Genomic DNA, 21,591 nt, shown 5'->3' with positions numbered 1-21,591 from the left:
TGTCCCCTAGGAGTTAACCCACATCATCAGAAAAGGAACAACAAAATTCCTTCCTTCCAGCTAAAACCAACTTGTGCTTTCTCTCCTGGGCTCTGGGAACAGAGGCAATGGCTGCACCCGGTGCAGCCTACTGGGCTAAAGCAATTGTGTAGAGGCAATCCCACGCTATCTTTGGCCAGGATACAGAAAAATCAATGCCACATTGTTGCTGGAGGCCATCAAGAACCAGATGTTCTACTCCTCTTCTTCTGGATGTCCTCAACGCACAGTGTAAAGGAAGAGGGGGGCAACATCTTTTATTTATGCAAACTCCTTCTACCTCATACATAATCAAAACTCCTGAAGGCTTTATGTGCTGATCAAACCAAACCGCAGCAAAAATACATAGCATAGGGGTAACACAAAAGAGACAATAAGTAAAAGAGGGAGGAAAGAAGGAACAAACCAAGGAAAGAACCCCAATCTTGTACCTGATGTGTAGCAAACTGTACAGTATATACATCTTCACCATGTATTATCCTCCCCAAAAAGCAAATAAAAAGAACTTGGTAACACAGAAGGAGGAAAACAAAATATACACCCTGTATTGTATTTGCCATGGAGCAAGCGACAAGTTTATATGCTAGTCTCTATAACTTAATGCTGTGTAACAGCATTCTCTTTTTTCTTTAAATTTACAAAACAAAATATCTATCGAGAAATAATCTAATCATATTGCTCTTCAATACACTTCTGTAGACAAGTAAGACTCGAAGTTATACTTCAGCAAACTGCAGCTATTGGGAGTCCATGAATGGCCACAAAAATCCTCCATTCAAGTCAGTCCTTTACCATGTGCTGCTGTAATTCAGTATATAAAGGTGATATATATATATATATATATATATATATATATATATATGTACCTCCCATGTACAGACAACACGAGGTGGAAGGCTTGTCATCACCGCTGAAGCTTAAGAAACTGGTTAACCTCATGTACAGCAGATTCATTTCCACGTTCCATGCATCTTACATTGACTTCATGAAAATGAGGACACGAATAGGAAGAAAAGCAAAACTTTAGTCAAACACTGCTTTAGAAATGCTGCAGCAGAGGCCAACGTCCTTCAGTTATAGAAACGACTGAATTTCCCTTTTTATCTTTTCTTGTGTTTTTTTTAGTCAAAATAAATTTCAGGGCTAGAGTACAAAGTGCAGGACCGACCCACTTGAGGAAGCAACTTTAAAAACCGTGTTACAATGGCACCATCCCATTCACCAACTGGACCTTCATCTCTTGAAGGCTGTTCATTATCTTCTTCTGGTGACCAACAAGTGTCACTCCCAGACGTCTCAAATCCCTGTGGGAGAAAGCAGACGTTGGTTCCATGGACCTCTTAGGCACATGTCGCCGCGCACACCACGCGCCGCATGCGCTGCTGCTGCCAGTGCCTACCCTGCTACCAGTGTTATCACTGGCAGCTCCCAGAGCCAAGTTTAGTTGGCACGTTCTATTCTCCCCATTTGTAAAGTTTTTCTTTTTTTTTTATGGCTGACAGTACCTCAGAGAGGTGATGTGAGTTGAATGAGATCACCTCAGTGGCCAAGGAGAAAGGCCAGACAGCAAAGTGTCAGCATCATCTTTGGCCAAGGATTCTGCTAGGCATGAAAAGTCCTATTTCCAAGAGAAAAGACATATAAGAAAGCCCACGTTGCTGTTTCCTCTTCTCATGGGAGAGGCTGGTGTTTGATCTTGGATGTGAGCAGTGAGGAGTGAGGTCGATCTGTGCTTTCTTTCTCTTCAGATGAGGGAAAGCCAAAGAAACACAAATGGCAAAAGCCTCGAGCATGGCCACCATCCTGATGACTCCATAAAGTCAACAAGAATTAGCAAAGCAGATCCCCTTTGGGTCTTTGCAAATCTTCCCATAAACCCACATTTGGTTTTGCTTTGGGGAGGTGAATTCTAGAAGCCAAAAGCATTTGTGTTGATTCTGCCTACTGGGCTACCATTGCAGGAAAGCTGTGAAATAAGACAGTTAATGTAAAATGCAGGATCAGGAGGAAAGGTTGCTTATCATCAATTCCACCCTCCAAAACTGAGGTGTATAGATGAAGGTAATCACTTTCATGTGATTCACATGAATGGCATCAAGGAGGCACCTTCAGGGTACAATTTATCCCATCCAAAGACAGGAGTGGGACAAATCATGTCCTGGAGATACCACAGCAGTACCTTGGGTTATCAGATTCAATGACCCCTTAAAGCCAGGTAAGTCCATCAGTTATGGCAGAGTGTAACTGGAGAAATTTCTTACTGGGCAGAAAAGTGTTAACAAAGAAATTGTAGGAATAAAAGCTCAGCAGAAACATCAAGACAGTTGCATATATATTTCCAGCACAAGACAGAGAAACTGTTAGAGAAGCAGGTTGACTATAAGAGATGTGGTGTTTTGTCTGAAGACTTCCACTAGAAAAAAATCAGTCACTCACTTCCTACCTCCAGACTGGAATGAATTAGGGATGTTTCTAAGTTGTGCCTTATGGTCCTGCCGATACACTCGTGAATCCCCAAGTGCTGACACCCTGTGTGCAAGTCTTTCAGGAGAAAGTTCTCCACCAAAAGCCACTGAGATGTAACCTTGAACATGCAGCTACTTTTTGGAAACCACGCTGCCACATTCATGCGAGGGCTGGGAATCCCCAGCAACACCTGGGAGCTCAACCATCACCTGAGACATAATTGCAAACCTGGCCTACAGCTCACAGCAGGGCTGTGTGCTGGACTGCAGGCGAGCACGTGCAAGGAACAGCAAAGCACTTTCATACGGGCTACACATGGAGGTGTGCCTCTCAGCAGCTTCACGTTCTGGACAGAAACTCCTGTGCAAGTACAACCAACCATCCATGTCCAAATTACACAGATGAAAGCTGCTTTGAATAAAAAGCAGTCTTGAGTGAAAGCTAATACACTAACACGTAAACTAGTTGTGAAGCCAAAAGCTAGATCTGTACTTCTCCAAGGACTGTCATGTTTTCTGCTTTTTGATTTGGAAAATACCAGGTTTTTTGCTTCGGGCTAAACACATAATTTCATTATTGTACCCTTTTTCAGGAACGCTTCTTGATGATGCAAAGGGAAATCACAACATTGGGGCACAGAGCAAAGGAGGTCAATGAGACACATCGGCAGTGCTCCTTACCTGGCAGAGACAAGGCTGCAGCACCTGCAAAAGGCGTCTGCTTTCTCAGGGGGACATGCTTTCATTTCTGCCTCCACTGAATTGTGAAACTAGTTCAGCAAGCCATCTTAATAATGAAGGAAAATGAAGTAATGCTATTGTTACATGCAATTTATTTTATGTACACAGCACAGTTGGAAGTTCACACCAGAGATCAAAAAAAAAAAACCCTAAAAAAACCCAAACCAACCCCCAGAACCAATACAGTACAGGACCTGATTCTTAAAAGAGACAAGATCCATCTTCCCCCTGCTGAGTCCTGCTCTGCTGGCACTTTTTCAGCTTTTTTTTTTTTTTTTTTTTTTTTTCAGGTATCTAAAGTGCAAGCTGAGCTCTTTTGAAAATCCAGTACCATGTATTTCACAGATGTATAATTTCTGACACTCTCGCATGTTATGCTGGAAAAAAGCAGCCCGAAACTTGGAGAAAAGCATGCATGTCTTGGCCTTTTACACACAGCACCATCAGTCCCATAAACCCCCCACTCAGCTCATTACACAGCCTTTTTCCCCCCATGTAGTATCCCCTTAACTGAATATCCTTGAGGAGTGTCTCACTGATTTACAAGAGAGAAAGAAGAAAAAAGAGTTTCTGGTTTGAATACATTAACTGCACACCAGGGGATCCAGTCTTTTTTTTTTTTTTTTTTTTTTTGGAATATCAAATCCTCTCAAATGTGAAGCCACCAGCCAAAAGCATGGGGGACTCCTCAGAGAGGAGAAAAACACTATTGTGGGGCCTTTCACATCGGCAAAGATGAACCAGAAGACACAGCTCCTGAACCAGATGCCTGCCAAGTATAAAAATCAGCAGCTTTATTCAAAAGCCACCTTGCATACAGCAAAGAAAACAACAGAACTTCATAAAAACTGCCTAGAGAATGCAGGAGCTTTAATTCTGATGTTTCGAGCATGACTTACAGCACGTTGAATGCTCCCATGCATCCAGTACTGAAGGACTTAAAGCATCGTAAGGCAAAAGACAATTTTGAACAGAATTGGGTGTACAAACCAATTTTTGGTTTGGGGACAAAAAAAACCCCAACAACTTCTGTGCCAAAGGGCTGCAAAAACAACTGCCTTTAAGCTCCAGTCCAGAGCTGGCTGGCTCTTGTTACTGCAGCCAAGTGGAAATTTCACCGGGCTCGGCTCTGCAGAGGAGATGTGTGCAGACATCCACCCTGGCTTTGCAATAAAAACCTGCATTCCCGGCAGGAAAAGGCACAGCTGAGACCCGCGGGCAAACAACACCTGCAATCAGGATCCAGGCTGCTCGTTGCTGTGGAAGTGACCTGACCCCTGGTGTTGGGTTTTGCCTGTGCCTCTGCAGTGGAGATCCGTGCACCCGTGAGCTGGGTGGTCTCCCTGCTTCAATAGGCTTGGCCTCCCCAGCCATGAGACAACTTCTATTCTTATTTTAGGGAGGAAGTTTATCTTTTCACTTCTTTCATTCATGTAGGGCTGGAAATGAAAGCAGGCAAGAATTTGAATCACTTTTCAACACGGTATTAAAAGGTTTACCTAAGTTGACCTAAAAGCCAAGAAGATAAACGGGAAAATTGGTGTCAGCTCATCCCGAGCAGCCTGTACGCAGCTGCATGCAATCTGCTCTCTTACCACCGCCTTGCACGGAAGCCCAGCTGCAACATGCCAGTGACAACTCGGTATCCCCCTCCCTGCAACACCCTCCATTGGCAAGGGTTGAATTCACAGTCTCCACTATTTCACAGTCGTAAGAAATAGATTTAAAACATTTTATTTACAAATAGAACTACTTATACACCATGGACCAGTTTGCCAAACACAGTGTAGACTAGGACTGGATTGCCACATGAAATACAACCCCCTCACCAGCCGGTTTAGTCATGGAAGCAAAAGGGCCGCCGTCCTGCAAGATCTCCGTGGTCGGCAGCCGCCAGCCTACCACAGATAATTTGTATTTCATCTCCCATCCCGGGCAGATCTCACCACTCTTCTGCACGTGGTGTAACTACAGTCGCCCATGCAGACTGGGACTACTCATGGAGTTAGTTAGTTGTCAGTTTGAATGAGGGGAAACAAGAAGAACCTCAAAGACCTTCAGACGATGCTAAAGAGAGAGGAATCCACTTGCTAGGGACATTTGCATGAAATGAGGACTTAAAAATTTTCGTTTTAAGAGTTCATCTGCTCTTACTCATAATTCCCATTCTACTTGATTACAAGGTGAGAATTTGTTCAGAAGCAGACACAGCATCACAATCCCAGGACTGAGATTTCAGGTTAAGAATAAGCATTCTAGAGCAGGTGAACTCTTAAATGTTCTTCACCCAGTATAACTTTTAATAAATAATTTATTTTATTTTAGAAGAAAAATATATACAATGCAAAGCAACACAGCACATATTATTACAAATATTCAGAGCTCTTCATCTAATAACAAACAACAGGGTGTCCTGAGATTCAGTGAGTACAGATCTTTCAAAAGGTGAAAATATGTAGTCCACATGGTTAGTAATTGGTCCAGTCAAGGGGCAGACTGAAACTCATGTCATGGATCTATCTATTCTTGAGTATTGTCCTGGTAAAGTTATTCTTGCAGTGGATTGAAAGAACTCCAGACACACTCAAAGTCACTAGGTGGTCCACAAGTTTAAAGAGCAGGTCTGGTCCACTGGAAAGGTTCCCTTCAAGTCTGATATCCAGTTGGAAAGAGAGGGTGGAGGGTGAGGCTCCACTTTTCACAAGGTGATTCATCCCTTTGCAAGAATTAGAGCTAAATGTAGAAATCACTCTTTGTTTGAACACATACATTTTCAGGTCTTTGTTTAAGTAGGCAGAGCTTAGGACTTGGGGTGATATTCATCGATCTTAGATTCTTAATCTTTTGCTTTCAGAAATTTGTCACTAATACTACTATTTTCTGGAATGAATACATCAAGCCATCAGTTTCAAAGAATCAGAACGATAATCAGGATTTTGCTTTTCATGCCAGGCGAGAGAGGTTTTAAAAAAAATGCTGAACATCAACTATATCAACCAGGTCCTGTAAAGAAGCCACAAGCTGGGCACCCACAATTACCATTCCTGTCAGTGTTATGGCCAACCCTTTCTATAGCACTAGTTGGTTTTTTTTCTTTCCAGTAGATTTTAGAATTTTTTTACATTTATCCTGTGTTTTTTTTCCTGCTTTTTCTGGCAGCAGTTATCCACCTAACTTCTACATCTGTCTCCTGCATGGTTTGAATTTGGTGAAGATCATTTTGGATGGTGTTTGAAGGCAACCTCTTAAATTGCAAAGACTGTTTTACTGATGTCATTCGGGGAAAGCAAGCTACTTTCAGATGTTCAGATCATCTTTTCACTCGATCCCCCCAAGTCCCAGCTCTGGAATACACAGAACAGTTGCCTCTATTAAAAATGACAAGGAACATTTAACCTGAATTCTTGTTGGTAGAGTACAAAATGTTTTGTTGCTCCCTTTTACAGGGAGGAAAAAAAAAAAATGAAAACCTCCAGAAAACCAATGCCTCTCAGTATATCAACCTTTAAAGAACTTTGCTTGTTCTGGTGTTTATTTTCTGGAGAACCCATGAGAGTCTCAGCTGAGCCCACCAGGAGCAATTTTTCTCCCTTACTTTAATTTTTAAGGGCAATCTGCCCATTTATATCAGCCTGAGTTCAGGACTTCAATACATGACACTTTTCCTCTTAAACTGCTATGATGGTTTCTCTTTTTTCAACAGCTGAGAATCTGCTTTGTTTCTCCCTCTCTCTTTTTTTTTTTTTTTTTTTTTTTTTTTTTTTTTCTGTTTCTGAGAGAGAAGTTTTGGTTTGGATGGGTACTTGGCCTCTTGATTAATCTTCCACAGGTTTTCCAAAAATAGAGTGGAGTCAAGCCTCCTTGCCAAGCCACCTCTGCAATGCAAAGGTGTGTGGGCTGACAGAGAAGAACCAAGCAGGCATCTCTGCAAGAATCTCTGTCCACAGGCAGCTGGGGTGGGAAAGGGGAATTTATTTGCTGACATGGATAACTAGCTGGAATAGGTTTCAACCCTTTTTTCAGCTTCAACTGAAATGGAAGATGGATCCATGAAATGCCTACTTCCAATTAAAACCAAACCAAACCAAAAACCCCAAAGCTCCCCCAGGCTACCAGGCATCAGCTCCTTTGCACTGCTCTGCTCTTCTAAAAACCTAGAAGAAAGCTGAAGCTGAGCAGCTCAGATATGTTTTCTCCACTGGGACCAGTAGCATGACATTTGTGACATAGAGGATATCCTGGGACCTGGTTAGGAGGCCTTGGAGGAGGTTTGCAGCTGGTGAGAGTCAGAGTATCTCAGGCAGCTATAATCTTATTTAGACTTTCAAACCAACTTGCCTTTTTGGCTGGAACTGTGCAAATAATCGGTTTCGTAGTTCATTGCCAATCAGGAAAACCATTTTAAAGCACTTTTTGCATCGCCTGGAAAGATTTTTGGGGGACATTTTTGAAATTTCTGGATTACCAAAGAGTAAATATAGGGAAACAGTTAAGTTTTAAAGTCAAATTTTGGATCTTATTTCATAATCTGAAGTGCTGCACTTTAAGAATTTGGAGGTTAGGAATACTTTTGTCAGCAACGTGGGATGCTAAGACCATGTAGGAGGGATAGTGGGATTGTTTAAAGCTGCACAAGTAAGTAAACTTCTAATCTGCTGTTGAAAACACCCACTAATTTGGGTTTCAAGTCAACATTTTCTGTGACCCAAACAAAAACATTTTACTTCTGAGCATTTTGTGTAGAGCTCTTGAAACTGCAGAAAATTCTAAAGAGGAACAAGCTAGAGGCCTAATTTTCTTCTTTGATATGACTAATTAAGCCAAAGAGCAATAAATCTGTGATGGATTTTAACAACCTGCATTTTCTACCAGAAGCTGCTCTGGTTATCAGTCTCTGGCTAGCTATTTCTGCTGTGTGGACTCCGACCAGCCTGGGGATGGATGCCCTCCTCCCTGATCAATGTTTGTAGATTATCAGTCTAAACTGTGGAGCCCTCAAAAGCCCAAGTAACGTGACACATAATTGCAGGACAAGACAGGGAAACAACATCTAAGAGTCTCGGGAGCTCAAAAGAGGATCTAGGTCAGAATCCATGCGCACTGATTTCCCAGACAGCTGCTGGAGAGGACTTCATCCCTAGCTCAGGGTTTTCATGTGATTGGCTGAAAAAGACTGGATGAATCCAGGTGTAAGGGGCAAATATTGATGGTGTGAGTGGAGCAAATAAAATGAGGGTGAGAGCAGATACGCTCCTGCACTCCCTCCATGTGTGTACTGGAAAACTGAACGCCAGGGAGATGTCACTGACCTGCATCACACTCCTGTGCTGCACAGTGAGGTCCACAGCAAACGCTATGGCAGACAGGCAGTTCTGTGGGGTGGGGGGATTTTTCCTGGTTTATTCTTAATCCTCAGAAGCAATTCTGTATGTGCAGTGGCAATCTGCATGTGGTCAGAGGAGACACAACCTTCTCCAAAGCAGCAGAGTACAATTCTTCCAATTCTGCCTTAATGCCTGCAGTAAACTAAACTTGAATTAACCCAGCTAGCAAGGCAGGCTTTGAGGTGAGTTTGAGACAGCACAGGCAGCAGCAGGAAAATATTGACACAATTACGCAAGCAAGGCAGGCAATTAAAGGTGGAGCATAGCAAATTAGGAGCCCTGAGGCATTTACCAAGTAATTTGAAGGCTGTTGCCTCAAATGCAGTCACAACCACGTGCAAAAACCATGGGCACATTCAGAAGAAAGGGTCTCATTCAGGAAGCCTGTCCTCTAGAGCTGTGGGTTGCTGATGCTCCTGCACTGGCATCAGCTCTTATCTATTTCTGTTAATGCTAAATACCATTTCCACACCTTACTGGGCTTCACTGTTCACTTGGTTATATCCAGATCAGCCGTGAAACCACATTTGCTCATCTGCTGGGAAGCCAGGATGCCTCAGCAGGGACTCTAGCACTTATACATTTACTAGTAGGGTAGAAGGTTTATTTTGTTGGTAACCCCAAATAATCAACTGCTGTTGTGTCAAGAGGATGGCCTGACAATGCATCATGCACTAATTTCTGTGATTAAAGGAGGCAAAGTACTGGCTGCCAATGTAGTGATTGTAAATTTTAGTCTTGCCTGCAGTTGTTATAAAGAGAGATGCTATAAGGGAAACCGCTGACTGCAAACACAGGGCAATGTTTTCCTTTTCTGCAGCCTCATCCTTGCATATTTTTGAATGGTTTGTTTTACTCCTCCCTCCTCCCATTGCAATTTCAAGAAATGAGGTGAAAATGATCTGGACACTACTTACTCTAGGGTCACCTGAGCCACTGCATCCATTGAACTGTATCCATTCTCCATGAAGATCTCTGTGTATCGGCCCATTTTGATGGCTTCCAGCCACTCACCCACGGACCTGTAGGCACCACTCCCGACTGGACTGTGCTCTACCAACAGATTTGACACTCTAAAGATAAGCAAAAACAAAGAAGCAAACAGAATTAGTATTGGGATATACACAACATGAGTCAAGTTACTTTCATTTTTTTTTTTTTCAGTAAAGATGATTCTTTTGGTCCATTCTCAGTGGTTGCTGCAGCCTAAATCCTCCTGGCAGGCCAGATATGCAATGTATCAAACACAGCACTTACCTGCAACCTCACCCATTCTTGAGTTAGCTCCTGCCATTTCCAGTCCTCACTACAAGCAGAAAGAGGAGAGGAGTGGCATCCATCCCAGTTACTCCTTGGCCACAAGCAGGCTCCCCCCGTCACTCCTGCTTCAAAGTCTTTGCTTTGATGACTCCTGCTTTGCTGTCTTCCTCCACCTTTAAAGCTCATAATTAACTTAAGACAGCGCAGAGCCTGGAAGCTGAAACCCAAATTACATTTCCCAGCAGCGGCCATCGATGGCAGGCAGCTGTTAACAGTCCAGGGAGCATTATCAGTCCGGGGGCTGCTCCTGCAGAGTCACGGGGGGGCAGTTTCGGATGCCGGCAGCATCCAAGGAGCCTGCAGAGAGCAGCAATGCTCCAGCCACGCTCCAGCCCTGCACTCAGAGGCACACTCCTGCTCCCACACCCTTCTCACTCCAGACCCTGCCACGGGAATCTCTCCCTGCTCAGCTGTGCCACGCACGGAAGAAGCAACAGGCAAGTAATAACCCTTCCCTGGCTGGAGCACCGATACAGCACCTGGCACAAGCAGGGTCCACCACCCCACTAAAGATGTGCAGAGAGCAAAGAGGGATTGTCCAAGGTCAGGCAGGAAAGAAATCAGACCTGTTCCCTGCTTTGTAAAACGGGACACACAGCTAACACAAGCCCTGTCTAAAGATCATTACCCCGCAGGTAAAAAAACCCCAACATTTTCTGGGTCAGCCTCTGATGGTGGCTATTACACTTAAAAGACTTTCAACTGGAAGGAGAGCTGGGATATTATATTATTACAGCACTTCAGTAATCTTCATATATTTTATGAGCACATTAGTATTATTTGTTTATTTAATAGCAATGCTGAAGGGTCTAATAAAATGTGAATACTTGCAGTACCAAGAACATAATGGCTTCCCATAACGTTTTATACACATGAGAAATTCAAAACTCCTAAGTAATCATAATGAGAAGTGGATTTTCATCACTAATGTCAGGAGGTACCTAGTGATATCATAGCACACACCGTAATGTAGAGAGTGACTTCCTCCCTTATTTGCATTAATGAGAATTTCCATAAAGAACACATTACATATATAAAAAAATCCTTTACAGCTGCTCTATATCGAAATTATGATTCATTTGGAATTACTATGGTCTGGGCACAGCCATCTATGAGAATAGAAGCACAGCCCCAAAGCCTGACTGCTCAGGTGCTCCATCTATATCAAAAATATCCACAGCAGCTCTGAAAAGGAGAGGTTTGGAATTGCATGGACCCATTCAAGGAATAAAACATCAGCAAAGTACTTAGCAGCTCAAAGAAATGGTTTCCTGCCTATTTTCCTCCTCTGGCATAACAATTTGGTATAAAAGAGTGCAGGAAACACCATATAACAGGCCTGGAAAATACCTGTTCTGAGTTGAAAATACAAGACAAACCTCACATATTTTATGCTGTCATAAACCTTTTCCTGCAGGTTTGCTGGCACTGGTGTTACATCTAATTGCTAATAAGAAGAATTTCTTCTTCAGATGGTAAATTGTACATGTAAGATAGCCCAAGGAACCAGATCTATCTCGTATTTAAAAATTAACAGAAATTTCAGGTTCTTCTCTTTCAGTGCACGAAATGCCACGTGCAGGGACAGCCACCATAGGGATGTCCAGTTGCAGCAGGTGAGATGTGCCACATGCAGCTGTGCAAGGCTCACTTGGAAGGTGTGGGGACAAATGACTATAAGCTCACAGCAGTATATCTGTTTTGGCCCATACCACCAGTCTAACCTAATCTTATCTCCTTCATTCCTGTTTAGAGAAAACAAGGTATCCTTTTTTTGTCTCTCCTCTGAGGATAAATTTTTCTGAAAGGCTTCTTCCACTGTTAATCTGGGGAACTCCACTGCCATCAGTGAAGGAGCAATAATACACAAATACAGGTACACACACAGACACACACACATATATATATATATATATATATATATAAAAAATTTCTTTATGACCTTGCAAGAGACTGTGTGATTAGCAACACTGATGGCTCAGAAGTAAATGTGTGCTTACAGTGAAAATAGAAAAAGCCTCTCCAAGATTATTTAGCTCTTTTTCCCCAAGTGCAGCTTTATTTCTTGATTGTGTTTACCTTACTTGTAGCTGTGTAGCTATTCAGATTCGTGTTTAAATACAAACTGGCTGTTCTGTTCACTTAATGTGGTTTTAGCGAAGGGTTTGTGTACAGCACTTTGGGTACCAGAGACCTCCTCTTGCAGTTACCAAGACTGTCACAACTTGCCATGGTGGCTAGCATGCCTGGGAATAGTTGTGGAAGGATGTACCTGGACATCCATGAGCTTTGCACATCCTAAGAGCTTCCCCAAGAGACACTCTTCGTTTGTATTACCAAGATAAAGTCAACAGGCAGGATAATTGGAGCGGTATTTACTATCTACCTCATGCACACAAGTCTTGCCTTCTCTAACCTTTCAGTAGAGCACAGGTAGTTTTGTCACAAAACTCTGCCAAAACCCCTGTTTCTGAAAGACAGACCACTGTAATTTTCTTTGTGGTAGCAGCACTGCATTTAGAGTGAGTGAATTGCTCACTTGGCTGCTGACTGCAACAGAAAAAGTTGATAGGAGTCAACCCCCCTGGACATAAAACAGCTGAAGGAACATTCACCCAAGAACACACGCGGGCTAAATGACCAAAGGGAATCCAGCCCTAGGGGTGAGTACTCAGACAAGGAGCTTGCTCTGAGAAATGGTTCTGGGCTGAGTCTGTACCTGCTTGATGCATTAACCAACGTCTTCAAGCTGCTCGGGTTACGGATGAGCTTGTCCAACATGCTGACAATTTCGTCAAACTTGGGCCTGCTGTTACGGTCTTTCTGCCAGCAGTCGAGCATTAGTTGGTAGAGAGCAGCGGGGCAGTCCATGGGACTTGGCAGGCGATAACCTTCCTCCACGGCTTTAATCACCTACAGGACACAAAACGCAAGGCTTTTCTTCCCCTCATCTTTTTCCCAAATACAAACTAACTTTACCATAGCCAATTTGATTTTTGGGATCAGCAATATGCTCACAAAAAATCCTGCCACCCCCCAACCCTGCACACGAGAGGCAAACTCAATAAGCCCCTCTATCTTTCATATTTTCTATGGGATGTGTTGAATGACTTCGTTCTCAGTCATTGCAAAATGAATCTAGAAGGCCAAGGCACTGCAACCAGGGGGCCAGACTGCCTGGTTGCACTTGTTCAAAGCTCTGTTGTGGTCTCCAGGTTATATACCAGGAAACTCCTGGAGCCTATGCTAAATCCATGAAAAAGAGCCTACAGGGTTTTCTGGCATCTTCTTGGAGTGCAGTGATTTTGTTTATTCAGATGTTGGCTTCTTTTAAAATGAAAAAGCATGTGCTAGACCACAAATTTGTATTACAGTAATAAAAGTCTGACTGTATTTCAAAAGAGACTTTGAATGCTAATTGATGGATGGATTCAAGGCAGAGGCAGAACAACCATCTCATATATCATTCAATACTGTCTGGGTCTAGTAGTTTCTTAGTGTGGCCACATTTCTGCCAGGAATTTAAAATGTCAGCCCAAGAGTATGTAAATTAAAACCAGGGGAGTTGTTGCACTGATTTCAAATACAAACCATCTATGGTTTTATATCTAAAACAAGTGGCATGCATATGTGTTGCCTGCCCTCTTGAAAGGCAGAAATGCAGAAATGAGGGCAGAATTGAAGAAGGCAACTTGTTTTCCCCAGTTTGGGGCAGATTTGTGGCAGGGCTTTAAGCCCAGCAGTTCCCGTTTTGAACCATTACAATTTTCAGGAGAATGCAGCTCATGTTTCAAGCCACAAGGTTCTGTGTCTGTGCCAAGGGAGTCATGGCAGCCCATCTTCACACCCTCCACTCCCAAGATTCCTTGATGAAAAGGAGCTGGAAGCAGATATTCACTATGTCCACATGAAAACCACATGTGCCTCACTCTCCACCCCAAAGACTACCTCAAATGCCATTCATTCTAGGCACTGCCTCACAATTTGAAAACATCCTGTGCTGAAAAAGAAGGCTCTGTGGTTAGCATGGAAGTTGTCTTGGTTTTTAGTTGCTAGATGAGTAGTACAGGATGAGCTGTGTCACGCTAGCACTGCATCTGAGAAGGCTTCAAAACTCAGGACTGCATGGATTGTTTTTAAACTGTCCTCCATCACAGAGCTTTTTGTTAAGTGTAAGAGTCGCAGGAAGGAGCTGGGCCAACTGAGCAGCAGCAGTGGGAACCTCAAACTCTCTGAGGATGTACACAGCAGAGAAGCAGTTAGGTGAGGTTTTTATGATCTCCTCCAAGTGTAAAAAGCACATCAGAAGATCTGGGCCACAACACGTGCAGTCCTTTTGTTGCCATCTGAGATTTCTTCTGTCGTTGGAGCAGTTGCACCACTCTCCACCCAGCCTGCACTTGCAAGGTAATCTCTTCGATGGCCTGGCTGTTGCTCCCAGCTCCACCATACTGTGCTATTTATACCCTCTGTTCTTCACACCATGCTTTTCAGCTGGCCCCTAATTCCAAATTTGCAGCTGCCCTATAAAGAAAAAGCTTCAGTGTGGCACAGCCAGGAGAATGTGATTTGCTGTGTCCTCCATGTCTGTATTTATAACAATAATGGGTCATCCTCCAGCTGTAGCAGAAAGAAAATAGTAGCAAGACAGGGAGCAGACCATCTGGCACCAGATCAGAATATCTGAACTATATCTGCAGTGGGGTTATGCATGCTGGATATTCCTGGCAGTAACATCACAATCAATACCGTTAACTCAATTTACAGGATGTCATTCGTCCTGGTGATACAACATTAATGGTATCAAAATACTGCAAGAAGCTAGGATGATGAAATATACTCTTGCATCTGAAGGTGCCTTCGGGCGTCTAGCAGTAAGGGGAGCAAAAAAAACCCAAAACAACAAAGACTGAGTCACTTGTAGCCACCACAGTTAACAGAAAATAAGAAAATGGGACATTTGCTGCTTCATTCATTGGTGTGTACTGCTTTGTAAGACTTGAAGATTTAGAATTTGCACCTAAGGAGGCACTTTTGTTTCTCTTCCTCTTTTGGACAAGCACTATTCAGTTATGGATTGGGGTGACTGAACTGGATGTTTAGGAGAGGACCATTTGGGACAGTCTATTCCACTAAACCAAAGCAACAGTCAGTGGTGTTTTCACAGGCTCAGTCAGAACCAGTCTGAACACTAAAAATCAACCACCATGATTATCTAGCTTATCAACCTGTGCAACACAAGCCACAATATTCCTCTCAATAATTTCTGCATCAAAGCCGTATCTTGTGGTCAAGCCAAAGCATATTTTTAGAGGGCCATCCAGAAATCAGCATGACTTTAAAATGTGATTTGTAGCCTTAAAACATTTCCTGCCCTGTTGCACTTCACCTCCTTTAAAGCAAGCCATCTGTAACACAGTGAGAATAATTTTGCACATCATCAGCTGTGCTTGAAAATGATGTACTTTAATTACAAGCCATGCAGCAAGAAACTCTTGTGCAACAGAATCCAAAATTCATGTGACTCCTTTTTCCTCTGCACAAAACCCAATGCTGTACGTAACACCACTGACTCTTCTGTCAACACAAGCCGGGCGGGAAAGAAGAGGAGGCCTAAAGGAGCTGAAGGAGGAAGAATTGCATGAGAAATGTGCCACAGTACTGGGTTAAGTTCCTATGTCACCACCATCCAGGCACTTACCATCTGCACAAAGGGCAGAGGCAAGTAACACAGAGGTTACACAAAGCAAAGCCTAAGCAGGAACTGATGCTCATAAACATCTCACTACTCCTTTGTTTTCTGCCTTCACTCCAGGTAAATCTGTGCCCCACAGAACACGGAGGCATTTGGGCTTTTTGGAACAGTTCTGTAAACTGTGGACGCTCATAGTCTTATGATTCAGACAAGGGACTCCCCTGGCCACAGAACATTACTTCACTGGCACCAGCCTCAATCTTGGCCTGGCATTTACTGAACAACATCTGTGCTATGCCAGCACATCAGCATTAAAGATAGTTACAGTGCTCAGTGTGAACGAAAAAGCTTGGCTCTCAACTGCTGTGTTCCCTGCACAGACGGTGGAAGCAAGTCCCTGTATTTGATTAAGATAAATCCCTGTGTAGGTACGTGCTGCTTTTCTGAACTTCCTGCAAAAGTGACAGCCTCAGCAACACAGGAGCAGTGGAGCATTCATGCCAAACAGCATGCTCGGGTCTCTGGCAAGAAGCATTGGCGTGACCATCTCAAAGGTACCGCTCGTTTCCACGCCTGGTCTCAAAGTGAGATGAGACAGGAGCTCAGCATGACAGGCAGTAACATCCACTGATGGCAAAGGCTCGCTAACAAAACGCAGGAAGAGCAGAATGCTCAGCCAGAGCCCTTGCTGCCAGTGAAATGGCAGAACAGTCATTGGAATAGGAATGCTGCTCAAAAAAGCAGAAAAGATGAAATGCCAAGTATAATGTGACCAGCGGAAACCCATCCAGCAGTAGGATTTCCACAGGTAGCAGGGCTGCCCCACATGCCCCATGGTGAATCTGACCTCACGACTTGCTGGCATTCTCAGAGACCTTTGCAAACCATAATTCTCAGAGCTGTGAAGTGTGACCTAGAAAATCTGGTTACCCCAGGCTAAAATAGTTTTAGCCTTAGACAAGGACAGATGTTGATGGTGAGATCAGGGTAGAATGCAGCCCTCCAGTAGGATCAAGAGATCCTTACCCAGGCTGGGATTGGAGCTGCAGTTAGGTGGGAGAGAATATTCCCAGGCATCTCACTGTTTGGAGATGCTTCAGAGGGTGGCCTCGAGGTCAGAGGCTCAAGGGGGCACTGGAACCCAGAGCAAGGGGACACAACTCGAAGGGTACTGTACAAATGAATGAGAGCTAGTGCAAGCATAGACTTACAAGATGTTCACAACCGGAGCAAAACTGTTCTCTTGAGATCAGCAATGCAAGAACAACCAAGATGTAGCTCTGTGGACTGCTGTCACTAGATCAAATCACCCAGCTTTTCTGCCGGGAAACAAAGCTCTTACCATGACTCTCCTGAGCTTCTGCTTTATGTGTCAGCAGGGGTTTGAACACACAACTAAAATGCTGCCAGTTTATCAGCATCTATCCCCTGGCAGGCCTGTGTCATTAAGCAGAGGAGGGACAGGCTCCAGCTCTAACAGCATTAGTGAAGCTTCAGTGCTCTGCTGGGGGAAGCAGGCTTGCCTCCACGCAGACACATTTCCCTCTGTGCACAGCCTGTTCTGGGTTGCTGCAAAAAAAGAAGAGCATCAAACGGGAGGTTCATTTCTGTCTGGAATGGGGGAGCAAAGCCATTTTTACAGCAGCTCTCCTCCTCTTGTCCCCATTCTGCCTCTCTGATTGCAGAATGGATGCTGAGCCCTCAAAGTCCCACCACGCAGCAGCTCTGGCACATGCTTACATCTTGGTTTGTCATTTCCCAGTAAGGCCTCTCGCCGTAAGACATCACCTCCCACATCACAATGCCGTAGCTCCAGACGTCGCTGGCAGATGTGAATTTGCGGAAGGCAATCGCTTCAGGGGCTGTCCATCGAATGGGGATCTTCCCTCCCTAAATGGAAAAGAAATGGAGAAAAACCCTGAAAAACAGATTGCAGAGGAGGGCAGGGAACATGAGAAAAAAGTTGAAACAGCTCTTCTCAGAGCACCAAGGGATGTTATTTTCTCTCTGGAAAGAGACATCGAATTTTAAAGTAAATCTGTTTGACAGCATGGGGCCCCTTTCCACATTATCTCAGCCCATAAGCATTTGTAGGCTGCCTACTAATTGGCTGTCCTGAAGGTTTGTTGTTTGTATGCTGGGACATGTATAGGATCAACATCTCAATTATGTTGCACGGGTTGGTAAGGGAATACAGTTCCTCCATTTCTGAGAGCGAGCTGGGGAGGAACAGACAGTTCTGAAGCTGAGGAAGACTTTGATCTAACAAAGGCTTCATGCAAATTGCTGCAGAAGTAATTCCCATTTTTTCTTTTTTTTTTTCTTTTTTTTTTTTTTTTTTTTTTTAAATGCAGTCCTGGTCCTGCAGAGAGATCTGTGTAGCAGGCACAGAAATCCGTGTGTGCAAAGACCAGCCTGCTTGGCCTCTGCTGTGGGACTGAAAATGACGCCACAGCTGTCAAATGTTCTTTGCTGTTTCCTTTTCTCCTTTCTATCATTTTAGAAATCAAACTTCCAATCAGCTCTGAGAAGGAAAAGGGGAAGGAAAGGAGAATCTGGATTAAGGAATACTTTTCTCATTGGATTTAAAGAGTTGTCTCCCTTGATTTATATAAAAAAGTATTATACTGTGAAGTCCCTTTCTCTCCATGTTGAGCTAAATATTGGAAGGTCTCCCTGCATGCCCCCTAACAGTGCTTGTTATTGGAAAAAGACAGGATTTGGAACACATTTTCAAAGCAACTTTTAAAAAGTCTCTTCTTCCCATAATTACTTCACAAGCTCAGCAGCGCATGCCTTAAGTGAAGGGCCACATTCTCAGCAGTGCCAATTAGCTCATGGCAGCACATGGGAGCTGCAGCAGGGCTGGCCAAGAGCCCTTCAGCCTGCAGGGAAGTGCCAGTCCAGCTGTGCACTGAGGCCCATCACGGGGCCATGACTGACAGAAGCTCAAAGACCTTTCCAAGATGTCCACAGGAACTGGGAACGTGACTCCAGACAGCTCCAGACCCACCAAACAGTAGTCTTGGAAAAACAGTAATAAGACATGTCCAAGGTGTGCCAATCACTGCCATTAACACTGGAGGCTCTCTCCAAGTCTGTGCTGCTGAGGCTGGGTCCTGCCCACCCCCTCTCTCCGGTGCCAGCGTCACGTGGGCAGAGCAGTGGCGGAGAACTGATGATGGAGAAGCTCCTTCTTGGGCTGGGAGAAATTACTCTCAACTGGGTAACGCTGAGGGCAATGTGCATTATTTGCAAATGGGCATTCATTACACACTTAACCAATGTTTTAAAAGGGTCAAATTGTTCAGAAGACCGTGGCTTACATCACAGAATGGGTACCTGAGCAAAGCAATTGCTCTTTCTTCCCTTTGGTATTCACCAGAGGACAGAATAGAGTGTGGAAGCATGGCAACTTTGCAAAGTTTGCTATTTGAATTGTGTACCCAAATTAAACTTAAGAGTTATTATTTAAGCTCTGTGTTAGTTGGCCATATCCACTATAAATTAAAGGCATTTGCAAAATTAATCTGGTGACAATTAACTGTTATCACCTGATCAAACCCTCCTGGCAGAGTTTAGAGGCTCTGGGTTCATAGAAACATCTTTGCTAGAGAGCCTGAACACCAAAATGTGGCAAGAAATACATTTCTCTTGGGCTCAACCATCTTGGTATCCCCGTAACTCACCCTGGTTGTGTATGCTGCTTCAGGGTCATCTTCTAGGACCCTGGAGAGGCCGAAGTCTGACACTTTGCAGACCAAGTTGCTGTTGATGAGGATATTCCTGGCGGCCAGATCTCTGTGCACGTAACCCATGTCAGACAGGTACTTCATTCCTGACGCAATGCCTCGTAGCATCCCCACCAGCTGGATGACTGTGAACTGCCCATCATTCTTCTGCAGAAGGAAGGAGACATTTGATGAGTTGAGAGCCTCTGCACCCTCAGCATTGTATGTGCATGAATAAAAATGCAAAGGCAAGTCTCCAAGGAAGGAAACCAGGAAAATTAATAATTCATTACTCTCATGCTCTGACCATGAAGCTTTTCTAAGTTTCACTGTTTAGATTAGGATCTCCAGAGACAAAGCTAAGAAAATGTAGTTCTTTTGACTTGAGACCAAGGAGTGAGCTGCTTCTACTGTGACTGATAAAGAGACTGTGACTGGAAGTAAACACGTGTATGAGGGCACCAGGCTGGGCTGTTTTTCGGTTGGGCAAATGAATGGCACCAAGTTGCATGGAAATCCTACCTGTAAGGGTTTGTGAATACTTGAGGAGGTAGGGGCTCTTCCCCATGTTGCTACATCGCATCTTTAACCACTTCCCCCACTCTCCTTTCTCTAGCTCATACATTTTATGGAAAAACTCTGACAAGTCTGGGATTTGCTATACTGCAGTATGGATCTGCTGTTGAACCATTTTGCAGGATAAGTTAATACCTTCCATGCAGTCAACCGCCTTCTAAAATAAAGTAATATCCTCCAATTTATTCTTAGCTGTTTCTATCATTGTGTGCATGTCCTTCATAATGCTGAGTAAATGCAGATCAAAGAGACGACTGAGCTACTCCGGCCTCCAGACAGCATCAACACCCAGAAAACATTTTCACTAACATTAATCACCTACAAAGAGCCCAAACCTTAACCAAGTCCCCTGGAAAAAGGATCTAAGTAATACCTTTAAAAATGTATCCAGAGAGCCATTCTCCATGTATTCAGTCACTATCATTACTGGTTTGCCTGGAAAAAATAAAGTGTATGAAGTTGTTAGGAATTTATCTAAAAAACATGAGCAATAAAAAAGTATTTTAATATTGTGTCTGCATCTGGATATACAGCCGTGCAACAGTAAATCGACACCAAGATACTGCTGTCCCAGCAGGATGACAAGAGTTGCTCCCAGAATATATACAAAAGTAGGGAAATAGAGGAGGAGGGGATGAAAAAGTGATACCATATTATGGGTGGGGTACCAAACCCTAGAAAGTTTAGATGATGACTGAGGAGGACTTTGCAAGATGAACCTAGGCAGCCTTGCTCTTGTCTCCGCCAGCAAGCTGAAAGCAACTGCACACAGCAACCTCTTTGGACCCTTCCTGCGAGCTTCAACACTCTGAAGTAACAACGGGAGCCCAACAAGAGCAACAAGGATGATCTGAAGCATGATCTTGGTAGCCACCAAAACCAAGACCAAGAAAGGATGGGATTGCATTCCTCATAATTCAAGTAATTCCATGTCACTACTCTTGTAAACACATCTGGAAGCAAGAAAAGGAATATTTACGCTGCAGAACAAAAGCTCGTTAAGTGTGGAATGAGTGCAAGCGGAAATCAAAGTAAAAGTTCTTAACAAAAGACCTGGCCTCCTATTGTTGACAGGAATAATAATGTTTTTCCAAATCTGTTTGATTAATTTTCATGCTTGAGTCATTTTAATGGTAATTATATATAGTTTTTGCTCAGTTTTTATATCTAATTTCTCGCTAGCTTGCCACAATTGCGTAGCAATAATTAATGTGGTGTGCTCCAGCCCTTGTAAATTCAATGAAATCTTATAAGAACATGTAAATTATTTTTTATTTAAATCAATTTCCATTAGCTAGCACAAAGCACAGACAAAAGAGGACCTGTCAGTTATTTGTAAAGTGCATTATAAATGTCTTTTGTAGAAATGATCGAGAGCTGCCATGTGTCATAACATGCACATGAAGGTAAATACTAAAAATCAGCACATGTCCCACCATTTAGATAGATCTTAATTTCACCATTTTAGATTACCTTAACTATTTTGCCTAATTTACTGCTTAATTACATACATAACAAAGGTAATTGTGAACTTGTCAATCAAAATACTCATTGCTGTGCAAACACTACCTTTGCAGCATGAAGGACCTGTGCTGCTTCAATTCTTTTAAGTTACACTCCCAGCTGTTGCCCAAGCTTGA

At 43.4% G+C, this 21,591-nt stretch overlaps 1 protein-coding gene across 5 annotated transcripts in view; it reads right to left on the bottom strand.

Annotated features, from left to right (window-relative positions):
* Positions 1 to 883: 883 nt before the first annotated feature.
* EPHA5 (EPH receptor A5) overlaps positions 884 to 21,591 on the bottom strand; it is a 193,939-nt gene continuing 173,231 nt past the window's right edge. For 4 of the 5 annotated variants that reach the window (XM_058420826.1, XM_040063610.2, XM_040063611.2 and 1 more), the window contains 6 exons: positions 20,325 to 20,386; positions 19,334 to 19,543; positions 17,385 to 17,534; positions 12,669 to 12,862; positions 9,547 to 9,702; positions 884 to 1,343 (listed from right to left, as the gene is read on the bottom strand). In XM_058420826.1, coding sequence (XP_058276809.1) covers positions 1,238 to 1,343; positions 9,547 to 9,702; positions 12,669 to 12,862; positions 17,385 to 17,534; positions 19,334 to 19,543; positions 20,325 to 20,386 — 878 coding nt within the window. In that variant the 3' untranslated portion in view covers positions 884 to 1,237. The remainder of the gene's footprint in view (positions 1,344 to 9,546; positions 9,703 to 12,668; positions 12,863 to 17,384; positions 17,535 to 19,333; positions 19,544 to 20,324; positions 20,387 to 21,591) is intronic. The other variant, XM_040063613.2, reaches the window with a different exon arrangement.

Source organism: Hirundo rustica, chromosome 5, assembly GCF_015227805.2.
Source record: "Hirundo rustica isolate bHirRus1 chromosome 5, bHirRus1.pri.v3, whole genome shotgun sequence".
Taxonomy (NCBI): domain Eukaryota; kingdom Metazoa; phylum Chordata; class Aves; order Passeriformes; family Hirundinidae; genus Hirundo; species Hirundo rustica.
Note: the sequence above shows the minus strand (reverse complement) of the source record. Positions and strands in the feature narration are given on the sequence as shown.